The sequence below is a fragment of the Xenopus laevis genome, chromosome 4L (assembly GCF_017654675.1).
Source record: "Xenopus laevis strain J_2021 chromosome 4L, Xenopus_laevis_v10.1, whole genome shotgun sequence".
NCBI classification, from domain to species: domain Eukaryota; kingdom Metazoa; phylum Chordata; class Amphibia; order Anura; family Pipidae; genus Xenopus; species Xenopus laevis.
Window position 1 is genome coordinate 15,721,863 of NC_054377.1, and position 18,857 is coordinate 15,740,719.

At 43.2% G+C, this 18,857-nt stretch overlaps 1 protein-coding gene across 2 annotated transcripts; it reads right to left on the minus strand.

The window, feature by feature from the left end:
* Positions 1 to 8,307: 8,307 nt before the first annotated feature.
* ifitm5.L (interferon induced transmembrane protein 5 L homeolog) lies at positions 8,308 to 15,748 on the minus strand. Of its 2 annotated transcripts, none has more exons than XM_041589917.1 (3): positions 15,089 to 15,748; positions 10,822 to 11,018; positions 8,308 to 9,382 (listed from the first exon to the last, which is right to left on the minus strand). In XM_041589917.1, exons 1-3 carry the CDS (start codon positions 15,171 to 15,173, stop codon positions 9,167 to 9,169), a joined length of 498 nt encoding a protein of 165 aa, XP_041445851.1. In that variant the 5' UTR covers positions 15,174 to 15,748; the 3' UTR covers positions 8,308 to 9,166. The 2 variants fall into 2 exon arrangements, with proteins under 2 accessions (XP_041445851.1, XP_041445852.1); XM_041589918.1 differs by lacking the exon at positions 15,089 to 15,748 and adding an exon at positions 11,242 to 11,463.
* Between the last annotated feature and the right edge of the window lie 3,109 nt (positions 15,749 to 18,857).

Consider the following 18,857-nt stretch of genomic DNA (forward strand, 5'->3'; position numbering starts at 1 on the left):
TCTGCCCTAAAACTCGACCTTTCATAAATAACCCCCCTAAAGTCTGTTATACCAAATTAATATTTACACATTCTCTGCTGCCCTCCAGTGGTCACCTTCAGCATCTTCATAACTAACAATACATGTACTGCCTTCTAAAGCTTGCAGTAAACAGAGGGAACCCCTTTGCTATAGAGGTGCATGTCGGATCAGTAAAAAAAAGATTTTTTTAAAGGAGGAATTTTCTAATTTAAAGTGAAATTCAGATTCAAAATAGAAATCGCTTTGAGGAGTCTCCCATTTTGTGCCGCATTCACTGGAGCTGAAAGAAAGTCCAGGAACCATAAAATCAAGGTTTTTTTTGTTGTTTTTTAAAATGTTTCAGTGGCTGCCGAGTGCCATGTGGTATTACTTAGCGAGAGAATATATAGCTATGGCAGCCTTCTAATTAACTGGACAGAGAACCCAGTTTTGATGTGTCTGGGCACTGACAGAACCGCAGAGTGAGATTCCTTCTAAATGCAGATCCCAGCATGACTTTTCACATAAATACCGCCATCCAGAATCCAGACACTCATCAAAGGCTATAGGAAGCGTCTAGGGGCTGTTACATTTGCAAAGCAGCAATATAATAATGTAATATCTCTGTTAGGGTGCCCACATTTATGCACATGTCTAAATTTGTTATGATGCACATTTTCTGTTAATCTAATAAACTTTATGTCACTGCTGAAATACTACCGTTTCCATAAGGCATGTCGTATATTAAAAGGAAGTTGCTACTTTGAAAGCTCAGCCAATGATAAACAAAACTCCAAAGAATTAAGAGGGGTTCCCAAACTTTTTTCACATGACTAGCAAAGGAGATAGATTCTAGCGGTAATTCGTTTGTTTACGCCAGGCGAATTTGAGCTCTGGCGAATGGACGTAACTAATTAAACACCAAGAAAAAGGACGGCACTCCGGTACAAAGGAATATAGTTTTATTCCATACTCCTGTAAGGATCCAACGCCCTACGCGTTTCGGGAATCACTCCCTTAATCAACTTCGGATTTTAGTGAATAAGCGTTGTCCTGGTGACTCTACGCCTTGCGAAGTGTTGCGCTGTGAGCGAAGCGGACGCTAGGGCACATTCGCCGCTTAGTGGATCTGCCCCATAGGGTGGCCAATTCTAAGCAACTTTTTAATAGGTCTTCATTATTTTGTTTTTATAGGTTCTGAATAATTTGTGGCCTTCTGACTCTTTCCAGTTTTCAGGGGGGTGGGTCACTGACCCCATCTAAGAACAAATGCTCTGTACAGTAACTAATTTATTGCTACTTATTACTCGTCTTTCTAATCAGTCTCTCTCCTATTTATATTCCATTCTCTTATTTAAATCAAGGCATGGTTGCTAGGGTAATGTGGACCCTAGCAACGAGATTGCTGAAATTGTAATCTGGAGAGCTGCTGAATAACTCAAAAACCACAAATAATAGAAAACCACAACCAACTGCACATTGTCTCAGAATATCACTCTCTACATCATACTAAATATTAACTGTGAGGTGAACAACCCCTTTAACAGCCATATCGGAAAAGTGCAGGGTGTCTGAACCTACAGAACTACAGAAATTTGGCAGCAATGGATCATAGTGTATCACAGCTGGCCAGTGAATGTATCAGCCAGTACAACTGATTCAGGGAGAGAATTCCACATCTTCACAGCTCATGAATTGTTCCCATGTATGCAGAAATACTGTAGCATGTTGCTGCTGGTGCATGATGGGAATTGTAGTTTAACAGCTGGGCCTTATATATGTCTAGAACATATACATAAAAAAAACCACAACTTGTCTGTAGAGAGATTTTCATGCTCAGCTGGCAATGAGATGCATACTTGGAACAAAACCATTTGTTATTTTATTTTGAAAATGTTTTATTTGATTTTCATATTAAACAAGTAATAACATTATGACAGCAAATATTATGCAGATGAAGAAAGACATGTATTCAATATGATGGCATAGTGAGATTAAAAACGGAATAGAATTTTAAGAGACTGACAACAATAAACTAAAAATAACAAAAATTAACTAAGCCAGTGGAAGTAAACATATTGAAAGAAAAATGTCCATTCGTTGACTGGAATGTCTGGACGCGTAACTTACAAATGAAGAGACCGTCCTATTTGTTTACCTGAATTAGAATTACAAGCTTCAAGATAAGGAGACCAAATCAGACAAAACCATTTGTAATAAACTATTGGGGCTAAATTTCTCTGCTCACGTGAGATTAGAAATGAGATCAGACCCTTCCTGCTGTCTGGAAGTGAAATTGAGACAAAATTAGGAAAAATATTATAGTGTTTGTCAGGACATTGTGTCTCTATGCACAGGGTCGGACTGGGCTGGTGGGATACTAGGAAAAAAAAATTATATATATATATATATATATATATATATATATATATATATATATATATATACACATAGGACAATATAGGTGATACCCGCACTCCGTCACCTTATCCACTTTCCAGGTGCTTGGTCAAAACGATATATTAACGGATTTGCAAAGGACCAGCACACTGTTTTTTCAAATATCCAAAGTGTTTTTATTTTTCACATCACAGTGCCTCCAACGTTTCGGCCCGCCTTGGGGCCTTTATCAAGGAAATACGTTTATATATATGTAGGGCCCTATAGGGATACAGGCCCTATAGAGTTAATCTTTTCACCATTTCCTTGGGTTATTGGGTAGAATCCCTGTTACAGAATAACCTTTACAGTGATAGGCTGAGAGATTTGATGACACTGCTCTGACTCACTCCTATATAGTGTGTGCAGGGAGTGGCCTCTTCCTCTTTTGCCTCTGGATGTGATTCCAGCTGGATGTGCTCAGGGGGACTGAGTGCAATAGGCCCAGAAGAAGGCATGTGTCCAAGTCGGGGACCAGGAAACCCCGTGAATGAGGAACAGATATACTAGGGCAGACTTGTCATAGTCTCTGTAGGAGAGAAAGGCAGAGAGGTGAGAGAGAAAGAGCAGCTGAAGCTCCAACAAGGATTTGCAGTAAGGGAGGAGCTTCCCAGAGGCTCTATGGGGCACATTTACAAAGCTCGAGTGAAGGATTAGAATTAAAAAAACTTCGAATTTCGAAGTGTTTTTTGGGCTACTTCGAATGGGCTACTTCGACCTTCGACTACGACTTCGACTACGAATCGAACGATTCGAACTAAAAATCGTTCGACTATTCGACCATTCGATAGTCGCAGTACTGTCTCTTTAAGAAAAACTTCGACCCCCTACTTCGGCAGCTAAAAGCTACCGAAGTCAATGTTAGCCTATGGGGAAGGTCCTCATAGGCTTGCCTGTGATTTTTTGATCGAAGGATATACCTTCGATCGTTGTATTAAAATCCTTCGAATCGTTCGATTCGAAGGATTTAATCGTTCGATCGAACGAATAATCCTTCGATCGTTCGATCGCAGGATTAGCGCTAAATCGTTCGACTTCGATATTCGAAGTCGAACGATTTTAGTTCCTAGTCGAATATCGAGGGTTAATTAACCCTCGATATTCGACCCTTAGTAAATCTGCCCCTATGTGTTGCCTCCAGTCAGGGACCTCAGTGAAGAGGGACTGTAGGGTAGAAGCTGCTTTCCTGACAACTTCCAGGAGGGAAAGGTTGTACTGCAATTGCCTGTGTACTCTCTGTGTGAGCCTGCCTTTGTTCTGTGTGACCTCTCAATATGCTGTTTTCCTCAACTCCTGCGTGACTACTGAAACCTGTGCTCATTTGCCCTTTTTGGCATAATAAACCGTTCCTGATTGTTAAGAACCTCCTGGCGCCCAAGTTGTTTTTGTGTGCACAGTAGCCTGGGGGGGATGTAGTTGCACTACACCATAGAGGGAACACTTCCACTTAGCAAAGGCCCTGCCCTGGGTGTAAGTCGCGTGTAACCCGTGTTCTAGCTGGTGAATTAACCCCGAGTGGCCCAAATAGGTGTTACACACATATATACATATATATCTTGACAGACATACTGGGATCATTTAGAAGCAGGGCTGGCAACAGGAGCAGAGCTGCCAAACAGCAGGCAGATGGATTGTGTTTTAAATAACAGTTTTTTTTCCCTTTATTTAATTTTGGGCACAGACTGTCTTTGACAGTAGTAGCTGTTATTATATTCTTATAATACACAAAAGCCATGAATATCCTGTAAATTATATCCTTATAAACGGTGAGTTCTGATGTCATCAGTTATAAACGGTGAGTTCTGATGTCATTTCTGTCACATGACTCATTGAAATTTGTGTATTATAATAAATAAAGTACCCCCAGTTGTAAAATATGAGGATATTAGAAGTTACCTCGGAGTTCCATGACCTGTATAAAAACACTCGGCCTGCGGCCTCGTGTTTTTATATGGTCATGAAACTCCTCGGTAACTTATAATATCCCTATATTTTACAAAAGGGGGTACTTTATTCACTATATATACTACACCTGGGGGGATCCCAATATGGCTGGGGCCCTTGTAGATAAATGTATAACTGTGTAATAGAATGGACACATGGTGGCCCCCAATTTGATACTGTCAGCCCTGATGTGCATGGAAAAGACTGCTCACTGCTGAGAGCTCTTGTTCATGAACATTTGAATTCTGGAATTCTCCCATGTCTACAGCAACTTACTTGTACTAACAAAGACCCGAGACGGAGTGTTTCACTGGCACAGCTATAAACAGCGCCATCTGTTTTTGTAAGGTGGTACTGCAGCTATAACTATATTATATATGAGCAAGCAGCATCGGTGCTGTTTCCAGGCACCACCAATATATTATGGGAATTGAGGTCCAGAGTGATAATGCCAGAAAATGAGAGGAGGTAACGGAATAACTCCATCCCCATTACCCAGCAATAAGAGAAGCCACAGAGTGGGCAGAAGGTTCTGACAGGCACATCTCTCCCCCGCCCCAGTGATGAGTAGGGGGCAGAGTCGCAGTATCTGCTCTGTTCTATGTAATAATCTGCTGGATGGGATCCGTGCTCCTGCCATTCAAGGTAACTCCGGCTGTGCGGCTTCAAATTCTATGTCACTGTCCGGTGCTGTCATTCCCACAGGGGGGGCCACCTCAGAGAATCACATGGCAGTCACTTTCATACAGTGTTACACACATGCACAGGGGGTCTTGGCCAGTACGGGGAGTCAGTGTCAAACGCAGGGGGGAATAAGGGGTTACTGGCAGGTACTGACATTTAGTCACATAGGGGCAAACTGACAGCTACTGGGGGTCAGTCTCACTCACTGTTAGCCGAGTTCCCTGTACATCCAGCTGCACACTCATTTTTACCATTCAGGCCTGGACTGGCAATCTGTCTGTTTGGGCAAATGCCAGAGGGGCCGCTCTATATTTTCTTCAAATGGGCCGCTCCTGATCTATACTCCGCATTAGAAAGTGCCTTACAATGCATCCGGCGGGCTCTAGGACCGCTGTGGCTCCGCCTCTCCCACTCCTCTCTGTTCTCATGCTGCCGTGCTGTGTGCAGGCCCACCGGCTCATTATCAGAGGGGCACAGGGGAGACAGTCATCCTGGGCCCAGCAGGATTTAGGCCTAAAGGGGGCCCGGCTGTGCTGCTCTTTCAGGATTAGTCGCCCCCCCTTAAGAGAGTGGACGTCGCTGAAGCCGAAGACCGAATTTCTCTCTCTGCACTCTCTGTGAGTCTCTGTCTCTCTCTCTCTCTCTCTCTCTCTGCACTCTCTGTCTCCCTCTGCCACTCACTCTGAATTACACTTAAAGGGGTTGTTCACCTTTCAGTTAACTTTTAGGATGGTATAGACTGGCCAATTCTAAGCAACTTTTCAATTGGCCTTCAGTGGGTTTTTTTTCTTATAGTTTTTTTTAATTATTTGCCTTCTTCTGACTCTTTCCAGCTTTCAAATGGGGGTCACTGACCCTATTTAAAAACAATTGCTCTGTAAGGCTACGAATGTATTGTTGTTGCTACTTTTTATTCCTCGTCTTTCTATTCAGGCCTCTCCTATTCATATTCCAGTCTATTATTCAAATCAGTGCATGTTTGCTAGGGTCATTTAAACCCTAGCAACTGGGTTGCTGAAACTGAAAACTGGAGAGCTGCTGAATAAAAAGCTAATTAGCTTAAAATCCACAAATAATAAAAAATGAAAACCAATTGCAAATTGTCTCAAAATATCATTCTCTTTATCATACTCATCTTTATCCCCTTTAAAGGGGTTGTTCATTGTTGAGTTAACGTTTAGATGTATAGAGTGATATTCTGAACCACCCATTTAAGTGAGAAAGGCAGCTCTTTATACACATACATTTTTGCAGTTTTACCCCAATATATGAGTAGATGTGTACAAGTCAGACCATCGCGTGTTTACATGTGGGCTACTTTGATTTTTTTTGCCCGGGCTGCTTTTTACCCCCAGTCCGGCCCTGGTACCATTTTCCGCTTTATCCTACTAAAGCCATTAACCTGAGGCAGCAGCCGAGCTGTCACTGCCGCCTTGCCTGTGTGAGCTTAGTCCTGCTGTTCAGTGCAGGACTAAGTCGGGACATTTCAGTGCAAATGCGGGTGAGCTGTAAAAACCGGGACTGTCCCGCAAAAAACTGGACAGTTGGGAGGTATCCAGAAATACAATGTTAGACAGTACTGATTACTCACATACGCAGCCGGGTAGGTGAGTCTGGGGAAGGGCACAGATCATGGTATAATTAACTATTGATAAGGTTGATTGCAGGGTCAGGCCCAGATTTGCGGCGAAGCTGAAGAGGCCCGGGCCTAGGGCAGCATAAAATAAGAGGTGGCTTGCCGCCCAGCCACAGGGGTAGTTTGCTCAATTCTGGAGCGCTAAGCCGGGGGATGCTGGCCTTCGGGCAATCTCAGGGGAAATCCATACCTGTGCAGGGTAGGGCATTTGTTTCAAATCATAGGAAAATGTGGCCCTTCGGCTACTGCAGGACTATTTATTACCTTAGGACTTGATCTTGCATTTCTGTTCTGAGTCCTTCCACCATCCCAGGCCCTCTGCCATATTTACCTCCGGCTAGAGCACAGTCCGAAAAGAGAAGAAGAGAAAGACTGGGCTTGCTGACAGAACTGTACGGGCCCCCAACATTTTCATGAAGTATACATGAGATACAGTGGCCCTGTCATGAGTGGTGTAAATGACTGACAATGCCCCAGAGCTTGTTTGATGGCTTCATGCATGGAGTCAAGAAGCTGCAACTGTTTGCTCAACTGTTACCTCTGTCCTACTCGTAATGATTTTACACTCACTCATTTACACTCACTCATTTACAACTCTTTCCTGTTGTAGCACTTCACAAACCCATTGTAACCACACCAACCTCTATTCTACTTCCTCTGAAGTCACATTCTGTGCAAACAGAAAAATGAGAAATGAACACCCTGCATCTATTATTATTTTTACTATTAAAGGGCCATAACTACATGGAAACTATACCCAGTGACTAAAAGTGTGTATCTTCCTATACAAAGCTATTTGCACCACATGCTCAGGATAACAAGCACTTACTACATCTGGGCAATACTGGAGAACCTTCATTATTCCATTTTGTTTACATTACAAAGTAAATATTCAGTTGGGCAGCCGGGCTAAAATAGTTGGTACAGTGGTACACCCTGGTCATAAGAAAGGGATTATTGCTGCATGGACATGTGAAGGGCAATAGAAAGTTTTTATTCTAATCCCACCATAATCTCACAGTTGCACAGACCCCTTTATTACCACAATGCTGAGTCGCTTAGACATATGGGCATTCCAGGATAGTTGCAGAGTGTAAAGTAGGGACCACACACACACCGAAAATTGTATTCAAGGTAGCTTACCCAGGTCCCTACTTTATGCTCTGCTAGTTTTACAGTAGGTCATTTGCTTGGGCCCTAGTCATAACAGGAGCGCCCTTGGAGAAAAAAGTAGTTAAAAGACCAATAACAATAACATTAGTTAGTTACTTTAAACTGAGGATTTCTGACCTGCAGTCCTACTTTTCCTGCGATCAAAATATACAGCAGAAACAGATTATGTGGAATCCCGGGAACTGTAGTTCAAGAGTATCTGGGTCACATGCAGTAAGTGGGGATTAGTGCCCGTTCACTATAGAAGCTGGATGTGACTTCTCAGTAACATGCCATGTTGCATAGTAAGCAAACACTACCAATTACTGTTACGTTAATGCATTTAGTTATAAGGAGCATAGTGAAGACCATATCAGCACGCTGGGATCCTCTAATGGCCAAACAGAGGTCAAACTATAACAATTGAACAAAATGCTCCCAAAGCATGCTTATAAGTTAAAAAGTACAAGTTTATTACATGTTATAAAAATCAAACAATCCCCTTATGGCGCCTGCCTTATGTAGAGTCCTGCAGCAGGTACCTGTGGACAGTGCCGGGCCAAGTCACTGAGTTGCCCAAGGTAAAGGGCTCCCATCTACCATCCATCCCTTGTGCTTGTATGCGCACGCTCCTGCAGTTGCATGTGTATGCCGGGGGCACAAGTGCAGCACTATCAAGCAAGTGAGAAGTTTATAAAGGCGCTACAAATGAGCAGTCGAGAGGTACGTGCCTGGTACCCCTCCCCAACATTGTGCCTTAGACACATGCCTCTTCTGCTTACCCTTCGCTGAATACCTGCAAAGTGGTCAGTAGAATATGCCTCGTGTTCTGAACATGTGGGCATTCCGCCCACAGTTCATGTGCACCCTTTAGCTGCAGGTAGGTGGCAATTTGAGAGGGTGTAACAGGACAACTTACTGCGTCATAGGAAAAATGTGACATCACTTTCAGCTTATGTGATGCTTACGCTGGGGTGAGTCCTGTCTATGAAGATAGGGGGGAATAATGTGCCTAAGTGGGTGTGAGCTGGGGGTCATTGGGTTTGGTGCGGTTCTGCAAAACTCATGCAGGTCTCTAGTGGCATGTGAGTAATTCACTTACAATCCTTTGACCATTTGCCCAAAATTCATGGGGTTAATACGATGAATGGCATATACAATATTTTCCCACTTTTTAAATGTATGTTTTATTGGGCTGATTGACTGGGATTCGGGGTGCTACTAAACCAGCTTTATTTTTGTCAGTCCAGCAAACAGTGGCTTCTGCCTGATTTCCCATACCCGGGCAGTCAGGATGACACGGCTTCAGATTTACTTCTCATCATCACCACTGCCGCCTCGCAGCCCAAAAAAGTCTATTATGCCGCTCACCACTTGGGACAGGTGCACGATACCGATGATCAGTGCCGCCAAGAGCAGCGCGGGGACTGTGATGTTCCACACCGTGGCCAGCATGTTATAGCAGTGTGCCTTCTTAGCATATCGCCGCGCTGCTTGATCGTTTCCTTGCACCTTCTGATCTCGTACCTGCAATGTAGAAATGGCAGAGAGAACTGGTTTAAAGGAAAGACAGTCACTCTCAAAGAAGCTCAACAAAGAATTAGGTTATAAGGCCAACATAACCCCTTTAGCTGTGACTACCCGTACAAGGCTTTAGCAGTAAACATCTCTAATTAAAGGGAAGGAAATAAAACAACAACACTGAAGAGCAGCCTTATGGGACCATCAACCACCGCAACATCCTAAGCCATAAAAGGAAGCCATAAAGGTCCTTGGGCCCTCAATATACTGTAACAGCCCCGTTGCCTTACCATTACATTTAACATGTGGGTTTAGTTGGGACAGCTTTAGGGTAGGAATCCACTTGTATATGTCCCGCCATGAGTCTTGGCTTCAGTTACCTATATCTTTCACTGCCCTATCACCAACCAGCTCTTACTGATCCGTGTATTATATCACAGCATTATAGCACAAAGCTCCACCTTTATAAAGGTCCCAATTATTCTCCCACCAGGCCACCAGGAAAACTCCCGGTGGGCCCAAGTGTCAATGGGCCCTCCTGTTTCTAACCATTTGGCCTCAAATGGTATTAACCTACTTCTGTATGGGAACAAAGAGGCTTAGAGATAGAATTATAGATTATTGAATAGAAACAAAAGAGACTTGGAGAACAAAGGTCAAGTGAGGAAAGGAAGAGGAGGAATAGTTTGGAGAGTGGGCCTATGGTCTAAGGTTTTTCTGGTGGGCCTCTGGCATCCCAGTCCGACACTGCCCATGCATCTTTTGCCACAATGACCCGGAGAAACAACCTCCACTGTTTGCAGAGGTGCAGGGAATTTGGGGCAGCAGCACTTTTAGGGGCCCGCCGTGCGGAATTTCTGTTAATTATACCCCCCCACAGGATCAATGACCAGGGGGCATTTGCATTATTTTAAGCATCCTCTTATGCGAGAGGAAAAACTGTCTGAATCTGATGGAATCAATGGCATTAGAATACTGATAACAGAGACCTGACTGCTGTCTATATTTTTTGCTGTTACTTAAAAATAATTAGTGCCCCTTTAAATATGCAAAGAATAGCCAAGTCCTCTAGATGTTGCTGAACTAGAACCTCTCACTGTTAAAGTCAGCAGTTTACCAGTGCCTAAAAAACATGGGGCCAAAATATTTCTGCATTGGGGCCCTTCATAACTTTGGAACCCCAACTTTATGATATTGTACTGAAGAATGTTTCAGAGCCTTCTTAGACCAAATAATATGGACCAAGTTAGCAACAAGGGATTCCTTGGCAAAGTAGGACTACTGGAACCACAATCTGGATGACGTTGCAGTCCAACCGCAGGTGTCAGTGGGCCCCAATGATCCCTAAATAAATGCCCTTTCTGCCCGACCCTGCAACCAGCCTTATCAAAATTTGATAAGCTTATACCCTGCCCCCCCCCCAAATTCCCGTTCCCCAGACTCACCTTGATTGAGTAGATCAGTGCAATGAAACCCAGGCAGAAGAGGTTCAGGTACAATGTGTTACACAGAGACCAGATCAGATGATCTCGAATTGGGGCTGGGGTTCCCACTGTAATAACAGTACTGGGTGAATCTGTTTTCTTGGGTTCCTTCTGAACGATTTCCTCCTCCCGAGGGTAACGGGTATCCATATTGTGTCCTGATCAAGAAAAAGGGAATGGTTGAGGATCAGCGTAGTGAAAAAGGAAAATAAACCAGGCAAGTGGGGTGATAGTGGCGGGTGGTAAGAATATGATGGGAGATGAAGGTGGCAGTTAAGATAGGTGAGACTGAGAGAAAGAGATCTTAGAGTGCCATGAATAAAGTGACAGTTCCAGTAGAGAGGAAAGAGTAGCAAATAGACGGATAAGAGTGACACTTACAGTGCGAGTGGCAGGTTGGTGGGATTGACTGATAGGTAGGTAAGTAGGTAGGTGGAACAGGCAGTTACAGTTCTTGCTGGCAGCAGATTGAGAGAGAGGAGAGAATCTGATTGCAGGAGTAGTGGGTGCAAAGAAAGATTGTCAGGTGTCCCCGCTCTATATAACCCCTGACACAGACTGGGCCAGCCCCCTCCCTTTTTTATATTACAGGGTCCCGTTCTGCACATACTTATTGTGGTTCCCCAGTGATGGTTTCAGCTCTTGGTTTGCTAAGCCCGCCTGCATCTCTTCTTACTTTAAGCAGCTTTTTGTATTATGTTATTTTTTCTATTGCTATGTTGGTGGTCTCTTATTCTTACAATTAACTCTTAGACGCCATTGTTTAGAGTGTAAGACAGTGATGCCAATTTTGCCATCTTTCAGTTGTTAGGGAGTTAATGGGGTGGGGGTAATCTGTGAATTTTGGGACCCCTGTCTGAAAGAGAAAAAAGAATCCAGGGATACCTGTTCTAAAGGCACTGCAGGCTGGAGTGGAAAACATTCTTATTTTGTGTTTTTATATGACAAAGTATCATCCCAACATATGCACAGTAATGACTATAAAGTATCCGACTTTGATTGGCAGCTCATTGCTGTGCCTGTTTTCCAAATTCCTATTGCTTTACAGTGTTATTGGCTCTACTATAGCCAGTGGAATGTCTGCATTTTGGCTTTTGTTGCCCCTAGTGGGCATGTACGTATGTGTACAGATATATTGTTTTGTTTCATTTGATATTTTATAATCTACATAATTATGTTTCCTTAACGAATGGCCTTAAGAATGTAAAGCTCATGTTTCCAATAAAGGTGATTCCCTCCTGCTTGAGATGTATATTGAGATGTATATTGAGATGTATATGTTTTATTTATCAATACTGTGGAGGTGAAAATGCCCCCTTGTACTTATATGCATAGGGCCCTTTTCAAAATACAGCAATGGGATCTGTTATCTAGAATGCTTGGAACATGGGGTTTTCCGGATAATGGATATTTCTGTAATTTGGATCGTCATACCTTAAGTCAACTAGAAAATAAATTAAAGGATAACTAACCCCCCCACTAATAAAAACCCCTTTCCAGTACCCTACATAGTCCCCCCTCCCTGCTCCTTTACTCACCTATAGGTGCAGAGTAAGCGCCGCAGAGCTCATGGACACCATCTTCCAGCTCTTTGGATTTCTTTGGGAAGTAAGCGCCATATTGGCTCACGCGCATTCACTAAAAGTGACAGAAATTGCCGGAGGGAAGGAAGAGAACCCGAAGAAATCTGAAGAGCTGGAAGATGGCGCCCATGAGCTCCGCTGAGCTTACTCTGCACCTATAGGTGAGTAAAGGATATGGGGCACTTATAGGTGTTATCACCTATACAGGGGGAGTAGGTAGGGGGGACTATGTAGGGTACTTGGTAGGGGTTTTTATTAGTGGGGTGGTTAAGTTCTCCTTTAAACATTAAATAAACCCAATAGGCTGGTTTTGCCTCCAATAAGGATTAATTATATCTTAGTTGGGATCAAGTACAAGGTACTGTTTTATTATTACAGAGTAAAAGGAAATCATTTTTAAAAAATTGTATTATTTCCATAGTTTTAAGACTCTGTACCATGTTAGCCATTGAAAAAATTCAGAAAAAGTTAAGTTTGGTGATACCTCTTATTGGCTAAGTAACAATTGCAAGCTTTCGGAGCACACGGGCCCCTCCTTCAACCAAATACCACAGGTATTAAAGGTAAAGGTAAAAGGTATCACCAAACTTTACTTTTTCTGTATTATTTGCATAAAATGGAGTCTATGGGAGATGGCCTTTTCATAATTCGGAGCTTTCTGAATAATGGGTTTCTGGATAAAGGATCCCATACCTGTTTTCAAAAGGTGGTAACAATAAAATAACTTTTCTTAAGGGAAAAGTAAGATTCAGAAGTGCCCTTCTGTGACCTTTTGAATATTTGTTTTTTTAAGATATTAGCAGCTTTACTCTAATACAGACATGGAATCCATTATCCAGAACCCCAGTATACAGAAAGCTAGGAAGGCCATCTCCCATAGACTCCATTATAATCAAATAATTCACATTTTTGAAAAGAATTTCCTTTTTCTATATAGTAATAAAACAGTAGCTTGTAACTGATCCCAACTAAAATATAATTAATCCTTATTGGAAGAAAAACTAGCCTATTGGGTTTAATAAATGTTAAATAACGTTTTAGCAGACTTCAGGTAAATTAAAGAAGGACAGCTACAGAGGCATTTTATTGCCAATAGATTAGCTGCAATAGTGCAAGCTAGAATGCTATATTTATTCTGTAGAATCTTTTAACATACCTGAGTAAAAAGCTTTAGAAGTTCTCTGTTTAGGATAGCAGCTGCAGTATTAGCTTGGTGTGACATCACTTCCTGCCTGAGTCTCTCCCTGCTCACTCATAGCTCTTGACTCAGATTACAGCAGATAAGGGAAGGGGGGTGGTGAAGAGTAGCAAACTGAGCATGCTCACGCCCCGGGCAAGAAAGCTAAACTGAAAACAGGAAGTCTGATACAGAAGTCCATGTGTACACAATAGAAGGAAAGAAATACAGTGTTTCTTTTGACAGAGGACTCTGAGCAGCACTTTGAGGGTTTACTGGTATATTTAGTTTTAACCTTTCTGCTGTTCAGTTGGTCAACTAACCACAGTCATCAGAAAATGGGAGTTAGTGAGCAGAGGAAAGTCTAGTGATGTTGCTCTGCTTGTACTGATCAGAGAAATGTCAGTTAACTCTGGAGGACAGTGGATCTGTTCCTGTCCGTAGCTCTATTAACAGGCAGTAGTAGTGGTGTAACTAAATATAACTGGGCCCACAGCAAGTTCTTTTTCAGGCCCCCAAAAAGTTTAGTGGTTGACTTGTTTTACCAAAATTTATTGAAATTGTATATGAATCAGGACCTCATGGGGCTCCTAGGCCACCCTGCAGTCACCCCTGGGCACTGGGATGCCCTTAATGCAGCTACATGGAACAGACATTGGCACAAAGACAATTACTTAGAGATAATTCTGTTTAGATTTCAAAGTTATTTGTTAATGTAATTGCTATTGATATCAGTATTTACCTTATGGTCCTTTTGTCCAGCTGGTTTAGACTACTAAAACTATGTAGCAAAAGCCAGCAAAGACACCAATTCCCACATTGCACCTTTATAGGTGGCCTCTGTTACAAAGTTTCAATAGTTAGAACCATCAGTGCAGAGAATGGCAAGAGGACAGACAAAAACTTAATTCTTTCCTTCATTTACATATAACTTTAACACCATTGAAAATGTGTAATGAATGTATGTGGGGAGAGTTGCTTAGAATTACATTTCCTTTCATTATGCAAAATAGTTTTTTGGGGTTAACAGCTCCTTTTAACCATACATAGAATATATTATCTGGCCACATCTATTAATAAGCACTGAGGTTTCTGATCCTGGGGGGCAACTGGGTCTGCTGTCTCCTGAGGCCGTACCTTCTGCTTTCATTTTACAAAATAAGACCATGAAAACTAATTTTTGGGGTAGAAAGTAAAATTACACTCACTATATCAGGGGTGTCCAAACTACGGCCCGCGGGCCAAATGCGGCCCGCGATCCAATTTTAATTGGCCCGCAGCAAAGAGCAGAAGAGGAGCCGAAGTCACAGCAGCACCTTGCAGTGATTTTTTAAACCTTCTGTCACTCCCCCTCCCTCCCATAAACCAGGCATGAAAAAAAGCTACAGTGCTAAAAAAACCCGTTCTATCCTCTGGCTCAACTCCCCCTTCAATAGTTTTACTTACAACCAAGGCCTCCGTTACATACCAGCTCTCTCTGCTGCAGCTGCCGGCTCCCCCTCCCTGCCAGAAACTAAAGGTGGACTCGAACTTACTTCCCTGCTGCCGCACATTCATTTCTATGTGATCACTGAGAGACGCGAGTGTTGAATGTGCTGCTGCAGCTTGATCCTGCTTATCTAACGCCTGTATCAGCGATCACATAGAAATGAATGTGTGCCAGCAGGGAAGTAAATCACAGTCGGAGTCCACCTTTAGTTTCTGGCAGGGAGGGGGAGCTCCAGAGGGAGTGCTTGTGTTTAAAGGAGGAGACAGAGTTTTAAGCTTTTTTTTCATGCCTGTTTCTGAGAGGGAGGGGGAGTTTCCAAAGGTGAGTGTCTAACGGAGAGAGAATAAACAATTGAAATAAAAGTTATTATAGACTACAGAGGCTGGATGTGGGGGTGGGTAAGGGCTGGCTATGGGGACAGAAGAAGATCAGTGGAGTAGGGCACTAACATACCATAATGGCTTCACATTTAATTTTGCCTGGATACAGCAGCTTCATGAATATATATATACTTAATGGTTCGAATCAAACAATGTCATGCTGATTGGTCGGCCCCCAAACATTTTCATCTCACCAAATTTGGCCCTCGTTGTAAAAAGTTTGGACACCCCTGCACTATATGGAGCTGATGTGATGGTGAAAAATGAATGGAAATTTCAGTTAAGTCTCCAGGGGCAGTTTTGTCAGGGGTTGAAATGGTGCTGTTCTGTCAATCACTTGATGGGTGTCCACCTAATTATTGGGGAGACTGTCATGAGTTCTTGAAGTTGTAGTGACTGCAAAAAAAACCCCCAAAAGTTTCTACATTATGTACAGGTATTTGGCACTGCAATGACTCCCAAAATATGTGTCAGACGTACACTACACTCACACGTTCAGGGATGCACCAAATATTGACACTGAACCCTTACTTAGCCCAATGAACATATATGTACAATTATGCCCAAACAATGGCAAAACTTTCTGCATTCAGCTCAAACCCTAACAAACTCTATGTGGGACATTCACTAAGATTCGTAGTTGCGCCAGGCGTAACTTCGCCGCACTTCGCCAGGCATAGTTTCGCCAGCGCTCCGCAAATTCACTAAAATCTGAAGTTGCACTCAGGGGTAGCGTAAGGTTGCGATGTTGCGCTAGCGTTGATTCGCTAAGCCAGGGGTGTCCAAACTACGGCCCGCGGGCCAAATGCGGCCCGCGATCCAATTTTAATTGGCCCGCAGCAAAGAGCAGAAGAGGAGCCGAAGTCACAGCAGCACCTTGCAGTGATTTTTTAAACCTTCTGTCACTCCCCCTCCCTCCCATAAACCAGGCATGAAAAAAAGCTACAGTGCTAAAAAAACCCGTTCTATCCTCTGGCTCAACTCCCCCTTCAATAGTTTTACTTACAACCAAGGCCTCCGTTACATACCAGCTCTCTCTGCTGCAGCTGCCGGCTCCCCCTCCCTGCCAGAAACTAAAGGTGGACTCGAACTTACTTCCCTGCTGCCGCACATTCATTTCTATGTGATCACTGAGAGACGCGAGTGTTGAATGTGCTGCTGCAGCTTGATCCTGCTTATCTAACGCCTGTATCAGCGATCACATAGAAATGAATGTGTGCCAGCAGGGAAGTAAATCACAGTCGGAGTCCACCTTTAGTTTCTGGCAGGGAGGGGGAGCTCCAGAGGGAGTGCTTGTGTTTAAAGGAGGAGACAGAGTTTTAAGCTTTTTTTTCATGCCTGTTTCTGAGAGGGAGGGGGAGTTTCCAAAGGTGAGTGTCTAACGGAGAGAGAATAAACAATTGAAATAAAAGTTATTATAGACTACAGAGGCTGGATGTGGGGGTGGGTAAGGGCTGGCTATGGGGACAGAAGAAGATCAGTGGAGTAGGGCACTAACATACCATAATGGCTTCACATTTAATTTTGCCTGGATACAGCAGCTTCATGAATATATATATACTTAATGGTTCGAATCAAACAATGTCATGCTGATTGGTCGGCCCCCAAACATTTTCATCTCACCAAATTTGGCCCTCGTTGTAAAAAGTTTGGACACCCCTGCGCTAAGCAAAGCGAAGTTACGCTAGCGATGGTTAATTTGTATACGGCGCCAAATTCAAATTTCAATGGAGGAATATGTAGCAGCACTACAAATGGCTGGGAAACCTTCAAAACATCAAATAAAAATTTTTATTTTGCCGTACACATGTGCCCACAGCATTTTTTGGGACTTAGAAAATTTTTTATCTTTTTTTGAAGAAATCCCTATCTACTCTATTGCGCTTCGCCTGGTCTGAGGTGGCGAAGGAAGTCTAGCGTAAAAGGTAGCGTTCAGCACAATGCGCGTGTGAGTGAATTTGTGTAGTTACGTCCGTTGTGCAAATTCGCCAGGCATAAGGATGCGAAGTTACACTAGCGAAGTTACGCCAGCGTCCGTTAGTGAATTTGCGAAGTAACGAAAATTCCCAACGCTAATGAATTGACGCTAGCGTTAGGCGCTTCGGCGCATAGTGAATTTGCCCCTATATGTGAACAGGGTCAGACTGTGCTGGGGGACATTGGAAAAAACCTGCTGGGCCCCACCAACACAATTACTGCCGGTCCTTGCCAACTGCCCTCCACCGATCGTGGCAGTTGGTTAAGGTGCGTATGGGAAAGAGGGGGTCGGTGTGAGCAGAGATGGGCTCAAGGGCAATAGGTTTTTCACACCAGTCCAACCCTGTATGTATACATAGTCTTGTCAAGCATAATAGTCAAGGCTATTGCAATCTTAAGTTTATTCATAAGGTGCAGCTTGCTGGATCTCCTGAGGGTGTCGCTGTAGAGTCAAATAACCAGCAATGAAATATCGGAGAAGCATTTACACCGTACAATCCTAATCATTATAATTCAGAGAGTTGCAGCCTTCCATAGGAATTACTTTGTAGGTTGATCTCCTGTGACATTGAAGTAGTGACATAAAAATAACATTGGAATTTTATAAGGATCCCAATAGGGCGCAGTGGCCAAACAAGCCCAGGAGGCACTGCAGTCATGTGATCCTAGTACGACCCCTGGGTCTCTCCTGCTGCTGTTCAGTGACGGCTGGCAGTTAATAGCTGCCCCCCAGTACAATGGGAAGCATGCCTGGACTGGGAGTCAAAATAGGCCCTGCCATTCCAAGTACACAGAGGCCTAAACAGCCCCCCACCAGCCCAAACAGCCCCTACCAGCCCCTACCAGTTAACTTTCTATGGAACGATACAGCAGCCCCTCTGGCATTTGCCAGAACCCACAGATTGCCAGTCCGGGCCTGATGGGAAGTCTTGTTACTTGTGAAGGTAGGCGACCAACCAGAGCTCTCCGGATTCCTTTAACGAACTGCAGAAAGGAAGGCGGCTGTTATAACATGTACAGTTGCTTTATGGTCAATATTAGAAGATGTCATGTAAGGGATAGACTCTTGCAACTGTAATTAATGTGCTATTGTGGAGAACTAGGGGGCGATAAGGAGTCAGCTAGAGAGAGATTATGTCTTCTTTAAAGACATGAGCAATCGGATTTAAATAGCTGCAGGAAGTAGAAACCTCATGCATAATGAAATATATCTGACACACTGGTCCATATGCAAAACACAGCTGAGCCCATACTATAGAACAATGAAGAGAGCAGATGAAACACAATCTGCATATGAAAGAGGAACAGAATTCATTACAGAGGAACTGTTATCATCACAAATGAGTCTTTATCTTCAGTTTTCATGGACTCACATAGTCAAGCATGTAAAG

Bases quoted from the DNA above. Each gene is read 5' to 3' on its own strand.
- ifitm5.L (XM_041589917.1), bottom strand. From the start codon at position 15,173: ATGTGCGGCAGCAGGGAAGTAAGTTCGAGTCCACCTTTAGTTTCTGGC. The intron at 11,019-15,088 runs GTATGTAACGGA...TTTCTTGATCAG, and splicing joins AGCTGCAGCAGAGAGAGCTG to GACACAATATGGATACCCGT. The intron at 9,383-10,821 runs GTGAGTCTGGGG...TCTACATTGCAG, and splicing joins CACTGATCTACTCAATCAAG to GTACGAGATCAGAAGGTGCA.